This window comes from Microtus ochrogaster, chromosome 5 (assembly GCF_000317375.1).
Source record: "Microtus ochrogaster isolate Prairie Vole_2 chromosome 5, MicOch1.0, whole genome shotgun sequence".
Taxonomy (NCBI): domain Eukaryota; kingdom Metazoa; phylum Chordata; class Mammalia; order Rodentia; family Cricetidae; genus Microtus; species Microtus ochrogaster.
Window position 1 is genome coordinate 86710595 of NC_022012.1, and position 24791 is coordinate 86735385.

Sequence of the window (24791 nt, forward strand, 5' to 3'; positions counted from 1 at the left end):
GTAGACCAGGCTGGTCTCGAACTCACAGAGATCCGCCTGCCTCTGCCTCCCGAGTGCTGGGATTAAAGGCGTGCGCCACCACCGCCCGGCCCTTCTGCCTCTTTTGGGATGAAAGGAATGTGCCTCCATGCCCAGTGTATAGCTTCAAGTTTTCTAACCCTGAGTTACGAGCAGTTTTAGTAGACGTGGTGAAGGCCCAGGACAAGCAGGTCCATAAAGCGTATTATGAACAGAGAGCAGTTGGTGGTGAGCAGTTGACATGGATGCTGGTAAAAGATCTTCAGTGCCTAAGGCATGGTTCTGTTTGGGTGAACAAGTAGGTAGTCTGCCAGAGAAGAATGGGGTAATTTCTTGTCTGGGACCTCCTCAAAAGCAAGTCCTTTATGTCCTGCATTTGATTAAGAGCTTCTGCCTACAGAGGCTTTGTCTTCTTCATTGTTTGAAACAAGGCAACCTAGGCTGGCTCACTATTGGAATTCACTATTAGTCCCCAAACCCGAGGTCTCCTGCCTCACTTACCTTCCCAGTGCTGGGATTGTGGTGCTGTGCACCACCACGTACAACTTAGCCCATTAGATTTAATTACAGGGCCTGAGAGGTGGCTCTGTGGGCACAGGTGATTGCCATCAAGTCTGATGACCTATGTTTGACCCTGGGACCACATGATAGGAGAGTTGTTCTCTGACTTCCACTTGTACACCTTTGCCTATAAATAAATAAGTGTAAAAATACTTTTAAAAAAGATTGAACTACATTTGTTTTTCTTTCTTTTGCTGGAAATCAAACTCAGTGCCTTGTGTATGCTAGGCAAGCTCTCTGCCAGTGAGCTATATTCCAAGTCTGCCTCTTTATTATTTATTTTGGTTTTTCAGGATAAAGGTTTTTTTTTGTTTTTTTTTTTTTAAACAGTCTTGGTGGTCCTGGAACTCACTTTTTAGACCAGGCTGACCTCAAAGTCATAGAGATCCACTTGCCTCTGCCTCTTGAGTGCTGGGATTAAAGGTATGCTGATACCATCACATCTAGCCTAAAATATTATTTAAAATAGGAGAGGGGATTTGTGAAACTCACAAGAATCTGGGCTAGTACTGAGTTGATGGCACCGTTCAGTGACCACTCTATGGAAGACTAGAGATGAATACTTTTGTTTTTGTTTTTTGTTTTTTGAGACAGGGTTTCTCTGTAGCTTTGTAGCCTGTCCTAGAGTTAGCTCTTGTAGACCAGGTTGGCCTCGAACTCACAAAGATCTGCCTGCCTCTGCCTCCCGAGTGCTGGGATTAATGGCATGCACCACCACTGCCCGGCCCCAGACTTAATCTTACACGAGTTTGGCTTCCTGGATTTTCCACACAATCTTTCTAAAATATCTAAACCGCTGGTGACTCCCCATCGTCATAAGGACAGTTTTATTAACTTTCTTAGCCTGGCATGCTGGCCTCAAGCTTGCCACTTGGTCTACTTTCTACATAACCTAAGCTGGTCTCAAACTTGGGATCCTACCCCATTTCACACTGTGCTGGGACTGTAGGCTGTACCACCATGCCAAGTGTTTATTTGTCCTTGTTAGAAGGGCACTTCCTTTGCCTGAGTCTCTGCACTCGTTTTCTCTTTCTGAAATGATTAACTCCTGGTGGTTAATTAATCCTGCAAGGTTGGCTGAAGTGTTGCCTTAGTTGCAAGGCTGTCTGACTTAAGGCCTAACTAGGCTCCTTACTTCTTAGGACAGTGACAGGCGGGTGGACTTTTGTATTTCTTTTTTTTTTTTTTTTTTTTTTTTTTTTTTTTTTTGAGACAGGGTTTCTCTGTGTAGCTCTGGCTGTCCTGGAACTCATTTCTATAGACAAAGCTGGCCTTGAACTCAGAGATCTGCCTGTCTCTGTCTCCTGAGTGCTGAGATTAAAGGTGTGCACCAACTGATTTTTTTGTATTTCTAGTTCAGGGTTTGTAGGCAGGCGCAGATCTCTTAAGCTTTCCCATAGCTCTTCTAACATGGTGATTAAAATAATTTTTAGTGTGAGAATCCTCTCCAGCCTCTGTAGTAATTGGCGCGGCAGGGCTGCGTCCCCAGCACCCCGGCCGCCTGCTAGCTTATGCCCCGAAATAACAACACACAAATTGTATTCATTTAAACACTGCTTGGCCCATTAGCTCTAGCCCTTACTGGCTAATTCTGATATCCCGATCAACCCATCTCTAATAATCTGTGTAGCATCAGTCTTACCGGGAAAGATTCTAGCCCATGTCCATCCTGGGTCTGAGCTTCATGCGTCTGCTTCAGAGAGCAGAGCTATCATGTCTACCCAGGAGAGGGGAGCATGGCGTCTCTGAGCTCACTTCCTCTTCCTCCCAGCATTGTGTTCTGTTTACTCCTCCCACCTATGTTTTAACCTTTCAGGGCCAAGCAGTTTCTTTATTGCTTAACCAATGAAATCAACAGATTGATATATGACACTCCCACATCAAGCCTCCTGAGATGATGGATAGAAATTCTCTTCTTTATTGCTATCAAGCAATTACAAAGCTATAAGTTAAATGCCATAATGCTATATAGAGCTAAGAGAATTCAAATCACAAGACCAATACAGCAAACATTTTTGACATATCCCACTTTGCAGCAGTTAGCTTTATTTCCAGCTTTTGAGCATGATGGTTGATCATGGGAATTGCTGTTATTGTCAAAGATATTGCTGTTTTTAACCCAATCTGTTGTTTTGATGGCTAGTTTAATAGTATATCATAAATGTAGCATGGAATACTCATTTAATTGCCACATTCTTTTTCTTAATGAAGTAAAATTATACATGTTTGCTGTGTACAACATACTGTGGGGGATGTATGTACCCTGGGCGGTGGCTTGTCATGTCAAATGTGCCAGTCTTGTGATGAGAAGCCTCAGCATGCTCCAGGCAGCCCCACACACACTGCAGGCTGCTGCAAGTCCTGGTGCTTACTGCAGTACAGGAGCACTCTGATACCACTTTTCCTTTTTTCCTTTCTACCTGAGACTTTGTGATCTTTGTGATCTCTGCCTCACCAGTTCCCCGGACCCTGGGAACCAGCACTGCACATTCTGTCTGTGGGCACAGCCTCTAGCTCCCTCTAGAAGAGACATTGCTGTGGTTTTGTCTTTTGTGCCTGGTTTATCTCACCTAACATTGTATCCTCTGTGTTCATTTTAAGTTTTCACAAATTCAACATTTCTTTTATGACTTTGTAGCAGTCTGCTGTGTATCTATATGTTTCTTTTTATTTCTTGAGGCAGGGTCTCTTGTAGCCTAAGCTGGCTTCAAACTCATAAAATTGAGGCTGATTTTTCAATTTATGATCCTCCTGTCTCCAAATCCTAAATGCTGTGACTATAGATACGCACCATCATGCCTGGTTTTACTGAATTTTCTTTATCCATTCATCTTATGATGACTCTCAAGTTTTATATCTTGGCATTGTGGATAATGCTGCAATGAACAGTGGAGTGCAAATAACTTTTCAACATACCGATCTGATTTCATATGTATGTATGCATGTATTATATATGTATACAATGTCAAACTTCTGATAGATATTTATGGCTATTTACTAACAATAACGTGTTGGAAATGATTCATGAAAATAACTAGTCTTAAACCACAGATGAAACACAGTAGGGAATGTTGTGAGATACTCTTTTTTTTTTTTTTGCATGTAGTATATATTGTCTAGTTTATTAACTATGTATCCCAGGTTAGCCTGAAGCTCTCAATACATTGCCTCAGGCAACTAAGTACTGGGGTTATAGGCATGCATCACTACTTCTGGTGTATGTTGGTTAGTTTTTTTCCTCTACTTGATACAAACTAGAGTCATCAGAGAAGAGGGAACTTCAACTGAGAAAATGCCTCCAACAGATTGGCCTATAGGCAAGTCTGTGGAACATTTTTTTTTGATTGATAATTGATGTGGGAAAGTCCAGCCTACTATGGACCATGCTCTCCCTGGACAGATGGTCCTATGGTTAAAAGAAAGCAAAGAGGGAGGTAGAGATGGCTCAAAAGTTAAAAGCACTAGCTGCTTTTGCTGATGACTAGGATTCAATTCCCAACACCCATACGGGCTCACAGAAACCTGTAACTCCTGTTCTAGGGGATCTGATGCCGTCTTCTGATCTTCACAGGGCAGTTCACACATGATGAACTGACATACATTCAGGCAAAACATTCATATGATAAAATAAAAGACATAAAATAAAAAGAAAGGAAGCAGAAAGAGTAAGCCAGTAAGCAGCACTCATCCATGGTCCATGCTTCAGTTCCTGCTTCCAGGTTCCTGCCTTGAGTTCCTTCCCTGACTTCCCTGCATGATGAACTGTAGGCTGTAAGCTACACTCCCACACACCCAAGTTGTTTTTGGTCATGGTCTTTTTTACAGCAATAGAAACTTAACTAAGACACTTGACATCTGAAATACTTTGCTTTTTAAAACTTCAATTAGGTTTGTTTTAATTGTGTGTATGTGTGTCTTTGTATGAGTTTGTGCTAGTGCCTGTTGGATCCCACTGGAGCTCCAGTTACTGGTAGCTGTGAACTGCTTCATGTGGGTGCTGAGAACTAAGCTCAGGTACTCTTAACCACTGAGCCATCTCTCTAACCCCCAGGAATGCTTTGTTTTGAGTTGGATGTGCCTTTGTGGACATCTCTTCTCTTTTCCTGTGTCACCTCTGTCTCCTCCTGACATCATGATTAGAAACACCGGTGGGGGGCTGGAGAGATGACTCAGAGATTAAGAGCACTGGTTGATCTTTTAGAGATCCTGAGTTCAATTCCCAGTAACCATATGGTGGCTCACAACCATCTATAATGGGATCTGGTGCCCTCTTCTGGTGTGCAGGCAGAACACTGTACATAATAATTAAATCTTAAAAAAAAAAGAGAGAGAGAAACACCAGTGGGCCGGACATGGTGATGCACACCATGCCAGCACTTGGGAGACAGAGGCAGGTGGATCTCTGAGTTTGAGGCTTGCTTGGTCTACAGTATGAGTTCCAGGGAAGCCAGGGCTACACTGAAACCCCCCCCCCCCAATAAAGAAAAAGAAATAATGAACAGTTTACAGGTGGCCACTGTGATCTTGTGGCAGCATTCAGGTAATAGAGGTAGTCATTCAAATCTATGACATAGGTGGCCTCAGCTGCTGCTGCTTCATCATCTTCCTCTTCTTTCTTCTCCTTTCTTCTTCTTCAACATGAAAATGAAAATAGGCTGGAGAGATGGTATAGCAGTTAAAAGCACTGGCTGCTATTCCAGAGGACTCTGTTCAATTCCAGGACCTATGTGGCAGCTCACAACCAACTATGTGTAATTCTAGTTCCAGGGGATCTGACAGCCTCTTCTCATCTCCACTAGCACCAGGCATGAACCTTGTGCACAGACATAGATACAGGCAAAGTACCTTTGTACATAAAATAAAAATAAATGAAGAAAAATATTGAGACAAGGTTTTATGTAGCCTAGACTGGCTTCAGACTCAATTTGTAACTGAGGATAGCTTTGAACTCCTGAACCTTTTGCTCTACCTACTAAGTATAGAATTACAGACATGTATCATCTTACCATGTTTATATGGTTGCCTTAGAGTTTCTATTGCTGTGAAGAGACATTATAACCATGGCAACTCTTATAAAGGAAAACATTTAATTGGGTTACCTTACAGTTTCAGAGGTTTAGACCATTATCATCATGGTGGAACTTACTGACATGCAGGTAGACATGTTGCTGGAGAAGTAGCTGAGAGTCTTACATCTTGACCTGCATGTAAATGGAAGTAGTCTGAGTGTCACACTAAGGGTAGCTTGAGCATAGGAGACCTCAAAGCCCAATCCCACAGTGACACACCTCCTTTAACAAAGCCATACCTACTCTAACAAAGCCATTCCCTATGAGCTTATGGGGGGCAATTCCATTCAAACTACTACAGTGGTGCTGGAAGGAAACCCAGGGATTTGTACATGCTAGGCAAGACTCTATCAACTAAGTCACATCCCAGTTCTTAAACTTTCTATATTTGCTAAATTTAAATCATACACTTTCCTGTCATTAATATTTTTAAGGCTATTTCCTACTTTTGTCTGTTCTACCTTCCTTCTTTTCTTTTGCCCAACTTACTATCCCTTCTCTGCTCTCTCAACCCCATGTCTCATGGTTAATAATTGAACCCAGTTCCCTGGCCTGACCTGTTGAATAAGCCAATGTGGGCATGATTCAGATCAGGCCACTTCCAGGTCAAGAATGGTAGGATTCCTGTTGTCCCAGTTGAAACAGGCAAGCAGGTCTTGAGTTAGAGACCAACCTGGGCTACACAGTGAGATGTTTTCTCAAAAAAGAAGGGGTAGAGAGTACTGGAGGAATGGCTCATAGGTTTAAAGCATATCTACTCTTGCTGAGAATCTGTTTGTTTCCCTGTACCCGGTTGGGTGGTTCAACCATGTGTAGCTCCATGTTCAGGGAGAGCAGATTCTTTGGTCTCCAGATACCTGTACTCGTGAACATAGACCACACACACACACATAAATTTTAAAGTAAATATTTTTTTTAAATCCAAACAGAGAGTGGTGGTTCTGTTACCATCATTGCCTTCTGTAGTTTGTGGTGTACTTTGTAAACTTGCCTGTACTCTGGTCTTTAACCAAACAAAGAAGGTGTCTCTATGTCACTGAGATTCTTCAGACTGAAGGCTAAGAGGGAGCCCTTTGTTCCATATAGATTAAAGTAGGATGATGTAAATTGGCATTTCCCAAAGCCATGGCATCCCACTTTGTCACTCTGTCCCCCAGAAGACACTCTCCGTAGCAGGATGGAACAAGATTCAACAAGAGTTACAGCAGTAGCGAGAAGGAAGTCTGGTATGGAGACATTGTCTCTAATAGTGCTGTGCCTGTCTGTCTTCTTCAGATTACTTTGTGCCTGATGCCACTTGAGCTGGCTTTTCACACGGTGCCAGAAAGTGTCCTTGGTCCATATTAGAATGAAAACAGACTTTTTCTTTTCTTTTTTAAAAATGTGTCTATCTAGGTGAAGATGGAGCTGGAAAAACAAGCTTAATAAGAAAACTTCAGGGAATAGAGGAGTACAAGAAAGGAAGAGGACTGGAGTATTTGTACTTAAGTGTGCATGATGAAGACAGGGATGGTAAGTGTAACTTGTCTGTGACACTGGCTTCATGAAGTCAACTTTGAAGGACCCTGCTGTTCTCTTCTGCAGTTGGTTCTTTTCCAGTTTGTCATTGTTCAGCAGATATCTGGGATGTGGCTTGGGTCAGTGAATAGTTATGTATAGCCATCTAATCACGTGAAGTTGGGCTTCAGATTATGTGGTTCTAAGCATCTTAAAGTGTTCTTTTTTTTATTTTTATTTTTTTTGTTTTTCGAGACAGGGTTTCTCTGTGGTTTTGGAGCCTGTCCTGGAATTAGTTCTTGTAGACCAGGCTGGTCTCGAACTCACAGAGATCCGCCTGCCTCTACTGCCCAGCATCTTACAGTGTTCTTATGTGGGATGTTAACCCTCTCGCCATCCTCAAAAAATCTCAGTTTTGAAGTTGCTTTTCCTGAAGTGTGGTGATTATTTTGCCCACCTCTTTTCACCTTTTCCTCCTTTTCCTATAATAGTGTAATTGTCCCCAAAGTTGTTTTCATTTGTTCAGCTTTCTTTTCTTCTATAGGGCACTGTCCTTTTTGTGTGTGTAATTTCTTGAGTCTGTACAGTTCTGTCTGCTGATGGTAAAATGTAAACGGTATTTAATGTCTTGGCCTTGATTAAGGAATAGGAAATAGAGAGGAGGTGCTCTGTCCTACAGTCGCCTGCGAGCATCATTTTAGGCCTTTCTGAATTGTCATTGACCCAGATAGTTAAACTTTAGCAATGATAACAGACATCATTGTGGGTAATTAAATGACTTAGCAGAGCTGCTGAAAAGAAACAGTAAGGGTTCTTTTGTCTTTGTAGATCAAACAAGATGTAATGTGTGGATCTTGGATGGAGACCTGTATCACAAAGGGCTACTCAAGTTCTCCCTGGATGCCCTTTCTTTGAAGGACACTCTGGTTATACTGGCTGTAGATATGTCAAAGCCTTGGACTGCTTTGGATTCCTTACAGAAATGGGCAAGCGTGGTGAGAGAACACGTTGACAAGCTGAAAATACCCCCTGAAGAGATGAAAGAAATGGAGCAGAAGTGTGAGTGACAAGAAATACTAACATGGGCTTCCGGTTGAGATATCTTAGCTGACTATAAAAAAATCATTCTGATTGTTTTTTTTTTTCTACAAACAAAATTCAGTGAAGGAAATATAGTATGACTATCGTTTTGAAATTCAACTTGAATGATGCATTGAGTTTTAATATTTAATAGACATAATAGTAAATTCTTTGGTAAGAAGTGTGTTTTATTCTTGCCGAATGACTATGTGTATTTTTTTTTTTTTTTTTTTTTTTTTTGGTTTTTCGAGACAGGGTTTCTCTGTGGCTTTGGAGCCTGCCGGAACTAGCTCTTGTAGACCAGGCTGGTCTCGAACTCACAGAGATCCGCCTGCCGCTGCCTCCCGAGTGCTGTGTATTCATTTTCAAAGGTCATTTTTATGTATAAAAATGTGAACCTTTCTTTAGTTGCTCTCTTACTTCCAGTGGTTCTGTGACTAGTAGTCTTACCAACTTTATTAATGTGGCAAAATGTTAACATAAATAAATAATAAGCTGATTTTGTTATTTATAGAGTACATTAAAGTGTGTGTGTGTCTTTTGCCTATAGATCATTTCCCCTTGCCCCCTAGTTCATGCTTGTGCTAGAACCATGGATCTCTGCTTCTGGTTCACACTCTTGTGTGTGTTATGTTTGAATTTTTATGTTATATATATGTTTGTTTGTTTTGTACAGTGTCTCCCTTTGTATCTTAGGCTGGACTCAAACTTGAATTCTTCCTGCTTTTCTTCCCCAATGCTGAGATTACAGGCATGTACCACCATACCTGACTGTCTTAAAGGATTTTAAACTGCAGTTTTCTTTCATCGATGATCGTTACCCATGGAGTCGTTTCCCTCTCCACCCTAATCCAATGTTTGCTTCTGGTTCACACTCTTGTGTGTTTTATGTATGAGTTTGTGTGGACATGTGCGTGTAGATCCCCTTTATTTTTAATTTCATTTATGTTTTGTAAGAAATGTGCACCCATGAGTGCAGATCCTTACAAAATCCAGGGGAAGACTTTGGATGCCCTAGAGCTGGAGTTAGAACAGTGTGAGCTGCCCATGGTGCTGAGAACCAGATTCTGCAAGAGCAGTATGTGCTCTTAGACACTGAGCATCTTTCTATCCTCTCCACCTTAGGTTTTGAGATAGGGTCCCTTGCTGAACCCAGAGCTCATGTCTTCAGCTTGACTAGCTGGCTACGACAGCTTAACTCTGTATTCCCAGTGCTTGGATTATAAGTATATACCACTGGGCCTAGCTTTTAGTGGTAGAGATTTGAACTCAAGTCCTCATGTTTGCCCAACAAGTGCTTTTCCAACATATAGGCATCTCACTAGCTGCTGCTAGAAACTCCTAAGCAGGCAAGGAATTGTGGACATACTTGATTAAGGTCTGTATTCTTGCAGGGCATGGTTGCTCACCTATAATCCTGACACTTAGGAGGTTGAGGTGGATTCCAGACCAGTCCGAGCTACATAGGGAAAACCTCTCGCAAGGGAAAGAAGTACCCACCTGAATGTGGTGGCTCACACCTGTAATCCCAGCACTCTGTAGGCAGAAGCAGGATGATTTAAGGACAATTTGAATTACCCCTGCCTCAGGTTATGCTAGGAAGACAGGTATATTCTTCTATGCTCAGTAAGCACTGTTTTATTTATTTTATGTGTATCGGTATTTTGCATGCATGTCTATCTTTGTATCATGTGCAGAATGCCCATGAAGACCAGAAGAGGGCATTAGGTCCCCTGCAACCTAAGTTACAAATGACTGTTAGTCACCTTGTGGATGCTGGGAATTGAAACCAGGTCCTCAAGAAGAGCAGCCAATGCTTTTAAGTGCTGAACCATCTTTCCAGCGCCAGCACTATGCTTAAGTTGTAGATTCTTTTCCTTCCATATTTAATTTTCTCTAATTCTGCAGTATGCTTCCTTTAGAGAAGGTGGAGGGCCAAAGCTCTCTGGTGTGTCTGTGTGTGCATGCAATGCACACATGCGGAGAGTGTATGCAGGATACGCACTAAACACAATAAATTGTAATTTTTTGTGTGTGTGGATCCAGGTGCAACTGCATGTGGAGGTGAGAGAACAATTTGCTGGAGTTGGTTCTCTCCTTCCACTCCATGGGGCCCAGATCAATTTCAGTCATCAGGCTTGGCCACAGGTACCTTTACCACTGAGTCATCTCTCCGGCCTCCCACGTCTTATACAACTAACTAACCCTCCCTGGAACCCCACTGAGTAGAGCCACCAGTGTGGAACTGCGCTGTAAAACCAGCAACGTGGGCTACTCTTTGTGTACTTTCTTTTGTATACATAGCTCTTCTAAAGTCATTTTTTTGTTTCTTCTCCTGTCTAAGATGGTATCCAAGCCTAGAAAAAATAGATTTAGATTGTGGCAGAAATAGTGGAGGCTCACATAGTGCCATTCCTAAACTATGCTTACTTGGACTTGCAGTGATTAGAGACTTCCAAGAGTACGTGGAGCCAGGAGAAGACTTCCCAGCTTCCCCTCAGCGAAGAGCCACAGCCGCACAGGAGGACAGAGATGACAGTGTTGTCCTCCCCCTGGGTGCAGACACACTCACACACAACCTGGGCCTCCCGGTGCTCGTCGTCTGCACAAAGGTTAGTGTGCTTCCTGGGAGTCTCGCAGAGCGTGCGGCTGTTTTGTTTCTCGGGTGTTAGTTTTCTAGATGACAGGGTCTCGTGTCAGATTCATTTTCCTCAGGTCCCGGCCTCCAGGCAGTGGAACCACAAGCGAGTACTACTACGCTAATGAGGTGCTCGAGGTCTGAAACAGGTGAAGGAAATGGTATTTTAAATAGACTGTTCATGGTTGAACTTCATTTTCAGTTAGACCTCTCTGTACCGTGAGTTTATTACAAAGAGCTACCGGTGAATGACATTATAATTAGTTTATTCTGTGTGTATGGGTGTTTTGTTTATATATATGTCTGTGCACCATGTGCGTGTAGTATCCTCATAGGCCAGAAGAGGGTGTCAAGTCTCCTGGGACTGGAATTTTAGAAATTGTGAGCTGTCATTGGGTGCTGAGATTGTCATTTGCTGGACCATCTCTCCAGTCTCCAATAGCTTAGCATTGTTGTTATTTTTATTTTAAAGATTTATTTATTTATTTTATGTATATGAATGCTCTCTGCCTCCGGAGTGCTGGGATTAAAGGCGTATGTCACCACAATCTGGCTACAGCTGACTTTTAAGTTCCTTGTATCACCTGTTATGTAATGTTGATATGCTATTATTAAGAACTGTTATTTGTGTATTTATTAAAGGGTACTGACAGAATCATGTTTTCAAAAATCTCTTGGCTTACTGGGCATGGTTGCATACACTTGAATCCCAGCTTTTAGGAAGTGGGAAACTCATTAGTTTCAGACTAGCCTGTGTTACATAGCCAGGCCTTACCTTATACATACAAAATAAACAAATAGTTCTGTAACTTAGTTCTTTTTACTGAATATGTTTTGTTATGAAAAGATACTTTGTTGTGCAAAATTTAACTCTTTAGGCTTTTTTAGGGACCCACCACACAACTCCCAAATAAAATTACACACAGGGGCTTATTCTCTTAGTTAGGAATGCCCTGCCTTAGCTTGACTTGTTTTTTTGCCATCTTTTCTTAAATTATCCGAACTACCTTTTCCCCTGGGCTTTTTCCTTTTCTTACTTCTGTATGTCTTACTTTTCTTCTTATTCCGTGGCTGGCTGGCTGTTCCCTGACATCCTCTTCTTGTTCTCTCTTTGTTCCTCCTTTTTCTCAGTTCTCCTGTTTATACTCTCTGCCTGCCAGCCCCCACCCCCATCCTTGCTCCTGCCTCGCTGTTTGCTGTTCAGCTCTTTATTAATCAATCAAGTGTTTTAGTCACACAAAGAATCACATCTTCACTTCACAGAATTAAACGAATGCAGCATAAACAAAAATCACACACCTTAAAATAATATTCCCCAACAATACTTCTTTTGAAGCATAAGTTAACTGCCAAGCCCATTTTCTTTCCACTTGTTCCTAAGTAATGTGTTTTTACTATTTGTCCATTATGGAATAGTTGAGAAAGTGTCAGGACATAAACTGGCCTGTTCTATTCCATCAAAACACAGAGCCTTGTATATGCTAGGCAAATGTTTTGCCTTTGAGCTCCACTCCTAGAACTAACATAATCCTATAAGCCTAAAATTATTCCTTCTTTTTTTGGGGGGTGGAGAGGGTGGACAGGATTTCTCTGTAGCTTTGGAGCCTGTCCTGGAGCTAGCTGTTATAGACCAGGCTGGCCTCGAACTCACAGAGATCTGCCTGCCTCTGCCTCCCAAGTGCTAGGATTAAAGGTGTGTGCCACCAACACCACCCGGCTTATTCCTGCTTTTTATATTATGGAAAAGGTGCATGTAATGAGAAGAAAGTGCAGAAATCTGCTCATTTTGGGATAAAAATGATTAAAAACAAAACAAGAAACCCCTAAAGATCTGGCTTAAGTTTTATTTTAAATTTTACAAAAATTGCCGGGCGGTGGTGGCGCACGCCTTTAATCCCAGCACTCGGGAGGCAGAGGCAGGCGGATCTCTGTGAGTTCGAGGCCAGCCTGGTCTACCAAGGGAGTTCCAGGACAGGCTCCAAAGCTACAGAGAAACCCTGTCTCGAAAAACCAAAAAAAAAAAAAATTTTTACAAAAATTATTAGTAACTGAGGAGTAGGGCAGGAGTATTTAAATGAGTTAAAGCCTGTTGTCTTTTCACGTGGTGATTTTGGTGTAATACCTTGTTACATCCTTTTACATACACTGACATCTGTGTGTAGTTTGTGTTTGTTTGACAGCTTGTTTTTGGCAAATACATCAGTGTTTTAGAACTACATACAACTTAGTTCATAAAAAACATTTGTGTTTTATGTGTGAGTTTTTCTGTAGTGACCAAGTGGAGGTCAGAGGACAATTTGTGGGCAGCCTCTCTCTCCTTCCATCATTTGGGACTTGGGATAGAATACCTGGTGTCAGGTTTACTGGCAAGTGCCACCTACTGAGCCACTTGTGCAGCCTCTGCATTGTCATTCTTTATGCTGATGCATTGAGTCACATTTCCATCCCGTTAAGGACACACACTCTTAGTGCTCTTATACTTCTCGTTTTGTTTCCTCCCTACACATTTTTAAAGCTCATACACTAAGTATACCTGATGATGTCTTAAGATTTTATGAAGTACAGTGCACTACCATGCCAGGCTCAGTTAACTCCTTTTTAAGGAGTGAGAGGATGCTGGGAGCCAAATCCAGGGTTGCACACATACTCTACCACTGAGCTGCATCTCCAGTCTCTTATTTAGGTTAAAAGCTATTTACTAAACTGCCATACTTCACCAGTATGTCAACAGTACAATAAAGTGTCTTTAATTATTTGAAATGTCACTCAGTAGTATATAAACTGGGCGAGCCGGTATTCATGATTAAATAGGAAGACTTTTGTAATGTATGTGTGTAACATCTATATATGAAATTTTGACTCCATACTAATATTGCATATAATAATTAACAAAATACAGTATTTTTTTTTATATTCTACGCTTTCAGTTTGGAAGGGTTTCAGTGAAATTATTTGGATGTCATGGTGTTTGAACATGCCTCTTTGTAGTGGCCGTAGTGTTTTTCTACAGCAGTTAATTTTGTTATTGCAGGCGGCGTTTCACAACCAGGCTTGCTTTGTTATGGTGAGCCTGTGATGAGGTGATTGAAGCACCAGAAAAGAGATGAGGGCTACAGGCCAAGGGAATACACAGCTGTGTTCTGTAGAATCCATTCATTTTAGGAGATTGGTGGCTGAATGGCAAATGTGACCACTGGACACAAGTCTGTTGGTCTTCATTCTTTCATGTACTGAAACTGCCTGGCGCATCCTGGCCAGATGGATAACACAGACGCCAGTACTGTTAAGGATATCTCTGTTGGTATTCCTGGTCCTGCTAGTCAGTTGCCATAGGTATTGCTAACTTGTTATGTTTTCTTATCCAAAATTGAACTGTTTGGTTTTTTAAAATTATCCTATTGGATTTCAGTGTTTAAAGTTACTGCAATGCCATCTTATGATTGCTTTATCTCCACAGTGTGATGCCATTAGTGTATTGGAGAAAGAGCATGACTACCGAGATGAACACTTTGATTTTATCCAGTCCCACATCCGCAAGTTCTGTTTACAATGTATCCTTTAGCAGTGCCCCACCAAGCAGAACAATCGTGAGGACTTTAGAAAGTCTGTGAGTATAGCCCACCTGTCCACTTGCCAGGTCACTTCCATGTTTAGCTAGAGTATTAGGTTTGTGCTGCTCTCTCTGCTTTGTTGAAAACATAGAAGATGGAGATGAAAGTAAATGGGAGAAAGCAGACTTATTCAAGGCTGGTTCTGAGCAGGTTTGTTCTCAAGTCTATCTTGGGAGAAGGGCACAAAAGGTGTCCTGTGAGAGTGAACAGGACAGCTGCAGGCTGGGTTATGGGGAGCTGGCTGCTTTTCTCTTGAGTTTTGGTGTGTGTGTGTGTGTGTGTGTGTGTGTGTGTGTGTGTGTGTGTGTGTGTATGTGTGTTGAGGCAGATTGTATAGCCTAGCCTCTCAGAGAACTCAAGAGCATCCTGTGTCAGCCTCTAAGTGTTGGGATTATGGACTGTGCTTTACACTCAGCTCTTGGTGGAACCTTTTCATAAAATGCATCTCCTGGTGAAAACTATTATGGGTCAGCACCTACAGTTTTGTTTGTTTTAAACAGACACATTGTTTTGCTAAAGTCAGTCCATGTGAGCTGAAGAAAAGAGGGTCATTCCAGAAGCCTCGTTTTGTTTATAGTAGCACACTAAAGAGATGGTTCATTAAAAATTTGGGGAAATGGTTGGGAAGAGGGATACAACTAATGGCTCTTGCCTGCTCTGTAACATGTGAAACCAGGAATTGAAATACGTGCCAGGCGGTGGTGGCACACACTTGTAATCCCAGCACTTGGGAGACAGGCAGGCAGATCTCTGTGAGTTCAAGGCCAAACTGGTCTACAGATCGAGTTCCAGGACAGGCTCCAAAACTACAGAGAAATGCTGTGTCAGCAAAAAGCAAGCAAACAAAACAAAGACAAAAAATAAACCCTGAAATATGTAATATTAATTTGCCATATTTAAAAAATGATGCTTAAGAAAAATAGTTAATCAGGTTGTAATGGTTTGAATGAGACCATCCCCCATAGGCTCATGTATTTGAAGATCTTACATCTTGAACTAACCCATTTCTATTATTCTGTGTATCTCCACAAGGCTGTGGCTTACCAGGTAAGGTTCTGACATCTGTCTCCTTCGGCAGCTACATGGTGTCTCTCTGATTCTGCCTATTCTCTCTATATATCTCTGTTTGGATTTTTCCACCTAGCTTTTCTCTGCTAAGCCATTGGCCAAAATAGCTTTATTCATTATCCAATAAAAGCAACACATGTATAGAAGGACATGCCACATCTTTTCCCCTTTTCTGTATAAATAAAAAGGAAGGTTTTAACTTTAACATAGCAAAATTACATATAACAAAATAGGTATTAAGCAAGAATTCCAATTACAATGTTTCTTTATGAGTCTAGAATTTCATATCTAATTTATATTTTATCATAATTAAGGAAAATAACTATATTTGTCTTCAATTCTTCAAAGACCCCAGAAGGATATAACATTACCTAAGTAAATGGGAAGTGCATTATAAGCAACTTCCAAAATTCTAGAATTGACAGAGACATCTTGCTGCCTGGACAGTTACCCAAAGTTCTTCTGTAATGTTGGGGCATCCATCTTCAGCCTTCTGGCTCATAGTATCCAGCAAACTTTTCCATGAAGCAGGGAATATGAAGATCTGTTCTGCCTTGTAATGGCAAAGTTTATCAGTTGCTTTCTCTTGTGTCCTGCAGAATGTTTGTCAGTTTCTTCTGTGAAGCAGGAACCCTGAAGGACCATCCCATCTTTTGGAAATGTTCAGTAGTCACTTTTCTGTGGGTCCTGCATGTCCAGTTCATACAGTATACCATAAAGCAGTGCAGGCACATTGAAGGCAAATTCCATAACAGGTTTTTTTTTTAAGATTTATTTATTCTTTTATTTATTATGTATACAATATTCTGCCTCCATGTATGGCCACGCACCAGAAGAGGGCACCAGATCTCATTACAGATGGTTGGGAGCCACCATGTGGTTGCTGGGAATCGAACTCAGGACCTCTGGAAGAGCAGCCAGTGCTCCCAAACCTCTGAGCCATCTCTCCAGCCCCATAACAGGTTTTTTTGATGCCCATCAACTTCTCTGAAGTAATTGGTGCTGCCAGAAGCAGACAAGTCTCACTATTGAAAAAAGTCTAAATTCCTAAAATATTTTAAATGCCATATTCTGTAGGTCTTTGTTTTGAAGAATACTTACCCATTTGAAATATATCTCTGTACATCTAGAAAACTTAACTAACATGACTACAAGTTTGACTATTATAAGTGACTATTAATCTGTAATTTTTAATTATATATTACATTTTTAGATTAGCTACACGAACATATAATACCTTAAACCAGAGGAGAAATATACATATAACAAAATTGACCTTAAATTAATATCAATAAACCAAAGTCCATACCAATGTAAAGAATTCATTTCTATATCATATACCCCCTTTAAATGAATACAAACATTTATAAACAATCATTTTGGGATTTTGGGTGTTGTTTTCTCCAAACTGCTTCCTGCTGTTTGTTGAGTGAAGTATTTTTAGGGTTCATGGAGACCTTTTGGGGGAGTCTTGTTCTATCAAACCATATTATCCTGGAAGGAATCCACAGGTCCTCATCTTCTGTGGAAACAAAAGCAGAATGTGTGTGTGTGTATGTATGTATGTGTATGTATGTATGTGTGTATATATATATATATATGTATATATGTATGTATAATGTTGGTTTAGCTTTGTAGCCAGTATAGTAAAATGTCTCTTTGTACTTGGCTCATTTTCAGACAAAAAAATTCAAAGAAAACACAATAATATATATAATACAAATTCTATGTATATTTTTCCATCTTTACATGGCTTATTTTTTTACTCTATTACTTTTTAATATTTTATTATCTTTCCTCCTTTAATCTATGACTGTCTGTACTTCTGTCTATACTCTTTGTCCTTTCTTTACTAAGCCTATCTACATTTTTAAAACACATTGTGACCCATTCAGAGGTTTCTTTTTGTCTGAATCTGTCTTTATTGCCTAGCTGTAATCATTTTCTGACCAGGAGAGCCTTTTTTTTTCTTTTTAAGTGTGAAGTGGTTGTGGTTAGGACCAACTCCAGGGCCCTGCCTATTACTCCTCCCACTCCAACATGGCAGAGGTTTGTTCACTGCCTCTGTGAGCCATGCTCACTTCCCCAACTCCAGGGATGCAGTGGGTCTATGTTGCCATTAAGCAACTTGTAACACTCTGCTCACAAACCCCATTTAAGTGTTCTGTAGCCGGAACTCCCAAATAGCCAGAGCCATTCATGCCAGTATGAACCAGGAAGCCATCTCTTAAAGAAGCTGTGCCAACCTTGTCTCGAAAAACCAAAAAAAAAGAAAGAAGAAAAAAAAAAGAAGCTGTGCCTCTGCTTGCAGCCAGCAAACAGAGCCTAAATGAGGAAAAAAAAATGTGGCAACCAGGAAGTTGTGCTTGATTCCCATTTTTGTGGGTCTAGAAGCTCTCTCTCTCTTTCTTTTTTTCTTAAGCTTTTTTTTAGGTCTTATGTGGATCCATGCCCCAGTCGGTGGGCACCATTTTGTAACCAGAGACTGCGCGTTTGGTTCCTGGAAGCCCAGACCCAAAAAATCACATGGAAACTATATTAATTACAATACTGATTGGCCAATGACTTAGGAGTATTTCTAGCTAGTTCTTATATATTGAATTAACCCATTTCTATTTTATGTATTGCCACGAGGCTGTGGCTTATCAGGTAAAGTTCTGGCATATGTCTCCTTCAGCAGCTATGGCATCTCTCTGACTTCGCCTACTCTCTCTATATATCTCTGTTCAGAAATCCTGCCTGGCTTTACTCTTCTAAGCCATTGGCTAAAGCAACTTTATTCATTAACCAATAAAAGCAACACATATATAGAAGGGAACCATAGTATTTTATGTTTACCTAAAATGATATATGAAACCTATAAGTATGTGCCATAGATAGAGAGATTGATTTTAGCATTAAAAGACTCACAGCCTTTCTCTCTACTTTGTGATTGTGGTGAAGGATGTGAGCTCCTGGCATTCTGCTCCATGCTTGCTGCCATGCCTCCCTGCCATGACAGGCAGTTATCCCTCTGGAACTGTAAGCTGAATAAACTCCTCCGTCTATAAGTTGTCTTGCTTCTGGTGTTTTACCACACAGCAGCAGAAAAGCAACTAATACACATGTATATGTGGAAAATTCGAATGTGACAGTCTTGTCAATCTACATGATTAAAATCTGTGACCGGCATAGTGGAGCATGCCTGTAATCCCAACACCTAGGAGACTGAGACAATAGAATGGAGGTTGAGGCTAGCCTGGGCTATATAATGAGTTCATGGCCTATCTGGGCCACATCCTGAAACCCTGCAGCAAAACCCAAAAAAACTGTATCCATTTATTCTTTCTTTCTTGCTTTCTTGCTTTCTCTCTGTCTGTCTGTCTATCTTTTTTTTGGGGCGGGGGGGTTTGAGACAAGGTTTCCCTGTAGCTTTGGAGCCTGTCCTGAAACTAGCTCTTGTGGACCAGGCTGGCCTTGAACTCACAGATATCACACTCAGCTGTGTCCATTTATTAATGAGTGGTAGGACAAGATCAGCCTGTCGGTTTGTTTTCATTTTTAACTTGTTCTGTATGTTATACAGAGCCTTACTTAGTACTTTCAGAATCGGGCTATGTTTACCTAACTCTTAGATTCTAAGACCTCTTAGTTTGAAACATTCCAAGTCAAGGATGGAAAAATCTATTTTTAAAACTTGAGGGGTGAGGTAGTGGGTAGGGACTGGAGAGGTGACTCAGCTGTTGAGAGCACTCACCTGCCGCTCTTTCAGATTCCCAGCAACTGCTTGGTGGCTCACAACCATCTAGAGTGGGGTCTGATGTCCTCTTCTGGCATAAAGTTGTACATGCATATATAGCATTCATATACATAAAATAGATAAATCATTGAAAAACAAATAGACAACAATAAAAAACTTGCTGGGACCAGGTGTTGTGGCAGATGACTTTAATCCCACTACACAGGAGACTGGGGCAGGTGGATCTCTGTGAGTTTGAGGTCAGTCTGGTCTGCATAGTGAGTTCAAGGACAGCCAGGGCTACATAGAAAAACAAACACCCCCAAATAAATAAAATAAATCTTAAAAAAATGTTGTGGATTATTTTTATGATCACACATTGGGAAACATGTCATATAGAGTCTTTCTAATTTAGGTTGCAAAGATTAGGTGAGTCTGAGTGACCTTTACTAACTAAAGAGAAAATGAGGCTTTTAAGTGAGATTTTAAGAGAACTTACAGGTAACAACTGAGTCCTGCACGGGTCTTATATAGACATCATGCTGAGGATGGACATTTAATTTAAAGGTAACGTAGGAGAGCATGGGCATTTTCTTCCCTGGTGCCCCTCTATGCACTCTTCTGTTCATGGCCTGTCTGTCCCCATGTCACCTAGTTGTTGAATTGTGCTGAGGTGAAGGGCACTTCTGGATAGTGCATCTTCAACGGGGAAACAAAAAGGATGGAAGGGTGGCTGCAAGCACTTGTTGCTATGCAGAGTTGTTTCCCAGAGCCTGTATCTGATGGTGCACCTGCAGCGCCCCCTGCTGGACTCCATAGACTACTGCATTCATGCACACACAGACATGTCTGTACAGGCACATACATGATAATAAAGTACCTTTTAAAAAAAAAGAAAGAAAGAAAATAAGCTCTCACACATGCAGGCAGGCAAAACATAGTGAACATAAAAATAAAAAAAAAACTAGGTATACACACATACCTTTAATCTCAGCAGATTCTAGAGAGTTCCAGGCCAGCCTGGTCGGCAGTGTAGTGAGAATGTCTCAAAAGAAAAAAAAAAGTTATGGACTGGAGAGATGACTCAGTGGCTAAGAGCACTGACTTTTCTTCTAGAGGACCCATGTTTGATTCCTTTTTTTTTTTAAAATATTTATTTATTATGTATACAATATTCTGTCTGTGTGTATGCCTACAGGCCAGAAGAGGGCTCCAGACCTCATTACAGATGGTTGTGAGCCACCATGTGGTTGCTGGGAATTGAACTCAGGACCTTTGGAAGAGCAGGCAATGCTCTTAACCACTGAGCCATCTCACCAGCCCCTCCTTTTTTTTTTTTTAATTTATTTAACTATGTGTTGCTGTGAAGGTATCAGATCCCTTGGAGCTGGAGTTACATATAGTTGTGAGCTGCATGTGGGTGCTGGGAATTGAACTCGGGTCCTCTGGAAGAACAACCAGTGCTCCCAACCACTGAGCCATCTCTCCAGCCCGCATATTTGATTCTTAGCACCCATGTGGCAGCTCACAACTGTCTGTAATTCCAAGATTCGACACGCATAGACAGACATACAGGCAAAACACCAATGCACCTTAAAAAAAAAGTTACGATTGAAAATGTAAATGTTGTCTACAGCCATCCCACCCTGACTGTGCCTGATCTTGTTACTCTCAGAAGCTAGGCAGAGCCGGCCTGGTTAACACATGGGTGGATACTGGGTGCTGTACGCTTAGGGGGAAAAGACAACAATGTATATGTAGAAATGTAACCAGGGAAGATGCTGTCCACTACCTAAGAGATTATAGCCAGTTGGTTCCCAGAGAGTACTGCCTGTGAGAGGTGAAGATGGTGGAGTGCGTATTCATTAACAATAACAGTCTGAAGTCACTGACTGTTTTAAAGCTTTTAATTGCAACTCAGGTTTTCCATTTATAGAAATCTTCTAAATTATTAAAAATTGGTTCATATTATGAACAAAATAATTCAGAATTCATACCAGTAAGTTTTTGCTTAAGATTAATATTTTGTTTATGCCAAGTTATATTTGACAGTATTTGAAGTTTGTAAGGCTGAAGTCATTTCCTAAGACAATAGGAATATCCTAGTTGGGAATATTCTCATCATTTCATGTTAGACTTAGCTACTCTCCTTTTTCAGGAACACGGTGGCCTGTGCTAGACTGTGATCCTTCTAGGTGGTTGTAGAAGTTGGAATAGCCATTCTGAGTAGATCGCCTATCATTGGTCACATGCTCTTTTCCTTAGACCTTTAATCCACCATGGCTTCTAGATAAAAGGTAGGGAGACAATTTACAAGAGTTGGTTCTTTCCTTCCACCATGTGGGTCCCAGGATTTGAACTCAGGTCTTCAGGCTTGGTAGCAAGAGCTTTTACCCACTGAGCCTTCTCTTTAAGTTCCCAAACATCTTTATTTATTGTTGTTTATTGTTTCTTTGGCTTGTGTGTGTGTGTTGGGAGGTATATGTATTTGCCCATGCCATGTATGTGTGACAGATGGAGAACGCTGGGTGTCTTTCTTTATTGCTGTCCACCTTATCTTTTGAGACAGGGTTTCTTACTGAATCTGAAGATTACCGGTCCAGTTAGGCTGACTGCTAGTAGGCTCCTGGGGTCCACCTGGCTCTGCTCCCCACTGCTGGGACTACATATCCAGCTTTTAAATCCAGATAGGTGCTGGATTTGAATCTGGGTCCTCTTGCTTTCCCAGGAAGCACTCTTACCCATGATGCTATCTCTTCAGCCCCCCACTGCTATCCCATTCCCCTTTTAAGACAAGGCATCACTGTGTGGTCCAGGCTGGCTTCAAACTGATGATTCTTCTGCCTCAGCCTCCTTGGTGCTGTGATTTCAGGTGTGCTGCGATGCCTAATATTTCATGTGCTTTAAACATGATAGTGGTATCAGTATTGTTAAATTTGCTTATACTTCTTAGGCTTCTGAAGCATCTACCCTCCTAAACTAAATTTATTTTTTTTTTTGTTTATTTTTTCTTTAGTTTTTCAAGACAAGGTTTCTCTGTGTAGCCCTGGCTGTCCTGGAACTAGCTTTTGTAGAGTTTAGGCTGGCCTTGAACTCACAGAGATCTACCTGCCTCTGCCTCCTGAGTGCTGGGTTTAAAAGTGTGTGCCACCACCGCCCAGCTTCTAACCTAAATTATATAGAATTATTTTATTTTCCTTATAGCACATAAATATTTTTTACTTTGGAATTTTTTTCTTTTTTGAGGCAGTGTCTCACATATCACTGACTGGCCTTAAACTCTCTGTATAGCTAAAGATGACTATGAGCTTCTGATCCTCCTGCTTCTCCTTCCTGAGTGCTGCATAATTCAGAACTTCTTGATTATTGTGTCATCATATTAGCTACCATGGCTGCTTTCTCCTTGGCACTGTGCATACATGTGCATGTTTAGCTGAAAGCATGGTTTGTGGCACCTCTGTGAATCTCACTTTCTTCCTTAATGAGATGACTAGATGGTGCAGCGCTTATTTACACCTCAGTAAAGGAGAACAAGAACATAGACCTAGTTTATAAATACATCGTCCAGAAGCTCTACGGGTTCCCCTACAAGATCCCTGCGGTGGTGGTGGAAAAGGACGCGGTGTTTATGTAAGTGTGCACAAAGTTCAGTTTCTCCTGTGCTGTCGCTCAGTCTCTGTGCTCTGTTTGGAGATGGGGCTTGAGGCCTGTGTGACAAGTGGGTGGGATAGTTTGTTTATAACCTGTTCGGACCTGCATCTCACTGCCCTTCAGTTTTACTCCGTCTCACAAGTTCTCTGCTGTTTTAGCTAACTTGTCTGTCAGGCACCTTATTGGTATATCTGCTTATTCAGCTGTTATGGTATATGATGCCCAAAATTTAGTGTGGACTTGGTTTTACATATTTTAGGGGAGGGGCTGGTAGAATGCTTCCCTAGCATGCATGAAGTCCTGCAGTTGGTCCCTGGGGCTGTAGCTCAATTTTAGAGAATGACACTACATGCATGGAGCCACATGTTCAGTCCTTAGTACCGTGCTCCCTCAACTCCCCAAAGGGTTCCATGGGTTAAGTGAAAGAAGTGATGATGTTATGTTTTGTGTGCATTTCTCCCCAGTCCAGCCGGATGGGATAACGATAAGAAAATAGGAATATTACATGAAAATTTTCAAACCTTGAAAATAGAAGATAATTTTGAAGACATCATAACCAAACCTCCTGTCCGAAAGGTAAGTTATAGAAATGGTAAGCTGAGTGCTATCTCTGGCCTGCAGTGGTAAGGGCACAGAAGAAGAAGGTCTCCTTAGCAGTCATGGGACTGACTGTTCTCTACCTGTGCACCTGTTCCAGCAAATGTCAGCTGACTACTCGGTTCCGGACAGGAGTCTTTCCATCTTTAGATTGCAGACACTAGCACTGAGTCTGTTTCTAACATACTGTGGAAGCCACGTGAGTGGACATGTGGATCTTGAGCACTTTAGAGCACCTGGAGACTGTGGACTTCGGAGGCTACCGGGTCAACACTGCAGGGGTTTCCTCCACTCCACCCATTGAGGATCTTGGGTCTTGACCTTAGTCACTGATTGCCTGTATTGGCTCATAGCTAGCTAAAGCTTGCCATTTTGTTTTAGTCTTGGGTAAGGTTTTACTTTAGGATTGTTAAATCAGGTTCCAGAAGGTACTTTTCTTATGTGTACATCTTGTATTAAGATGTTCCTAGAAATGACATAAAATGAATATTTTCGTGTATGTAATCCTCCTCAAAAATCTAATGCAGCATTTTAGGAAAAAATAATACTGGTGAGATACATGTCATGAACCTTATTGAACTTCAGTGTTCACAGTTTAGGCATCTGTCTTCTGTGTGGGAGTTGTTAAGTAGTGACAAGAGCGAGCTCCCTCCCTCCCTCCCTCCCTTTCTCCCTCCCTCTTTGTTTTTTCTCTGTGTAGCTTTGGAGCCTGTCCTAGAACTTGCTCTGTACACCAGGCTGGCCTTGAACTCCCAGAGCTCCTCCTGTCTCTGCCTCCTGTGTGCTGGGATTACCAGTGTCCAACCATGTGTAGCTTTTCATTATAAACCTAACAAAATTACACAGCCATACTTGTGCGTCACTTATGTAAGCAGAGGCAAAGTTCAAGTTCTTGAACCGTCTTTCAGTCTAATTCACACAGTTATTAGTGGTGTTAGCAAACTTATTCAACTTACTCATTTCTTTCAACTTACTCCTTTCAGTTTGTGCATGAGAAGGAGATCATGGCAGAAGATGATCAAGTGTTTCTTATGAAGTTACAGGTATGAAGTCACGTTCAAGGTGGTCTTTGTAGAATTAATTATGCAAAGATGGTTTCATTTGCCTTCAAGCCCTATGCATATCTGTATAACTATAGCGTACTTAAATGTGTATGACATTACTTATTTATTTAATCTGTATGAGTTAGGGTGAGGTGTGCACGCATGCTGTCACTTCTGTGCTGTGAGAGGACAACTTTTGGGGTTGGTCCTCCTGGGGATTGGTCATCATCTAGGTTGGGG

At 41.3% G+C, this 24791-nt stretch overlaps 1 protein-coding gene across 1 annotated transcript in view; it reads left to right on the plus strand.

Annotated features, from left to right (window-relative positions):
- Positions 1-24791, plus strand: part of Dync1li1 (dynein cytoplasmic 1 light intermediate chain 1) — a 42939-nt gene that overhangs the window by 12247 nt on the left and 5901 nt on the right. Inside the window, exons 3-9 of the mRNA XM_005348046.2 lie at positions 7044-7160; positions 7974-8204; positions 10668-10837; positions 14321-14414; positions 22755-22890; positions 23376-23487; positions 24492-24551. Coding sequence (XP_005348103.1) covers positions 7044-7160; positions 7974-8204; positions 10668-10837; positions 14321-14414; positions 22755-22890; positions 23376-23487; positions 24492-24551 — 920 coding nt within the window. The remainder of the gene's footprint in view (positions 1-7043; positions 7161-7973; positions 8205-10667; positions 10838-14320; positions 14415-22754; positions 22891-23375; positions 23488-24491; positions 24552-24791) is intronic.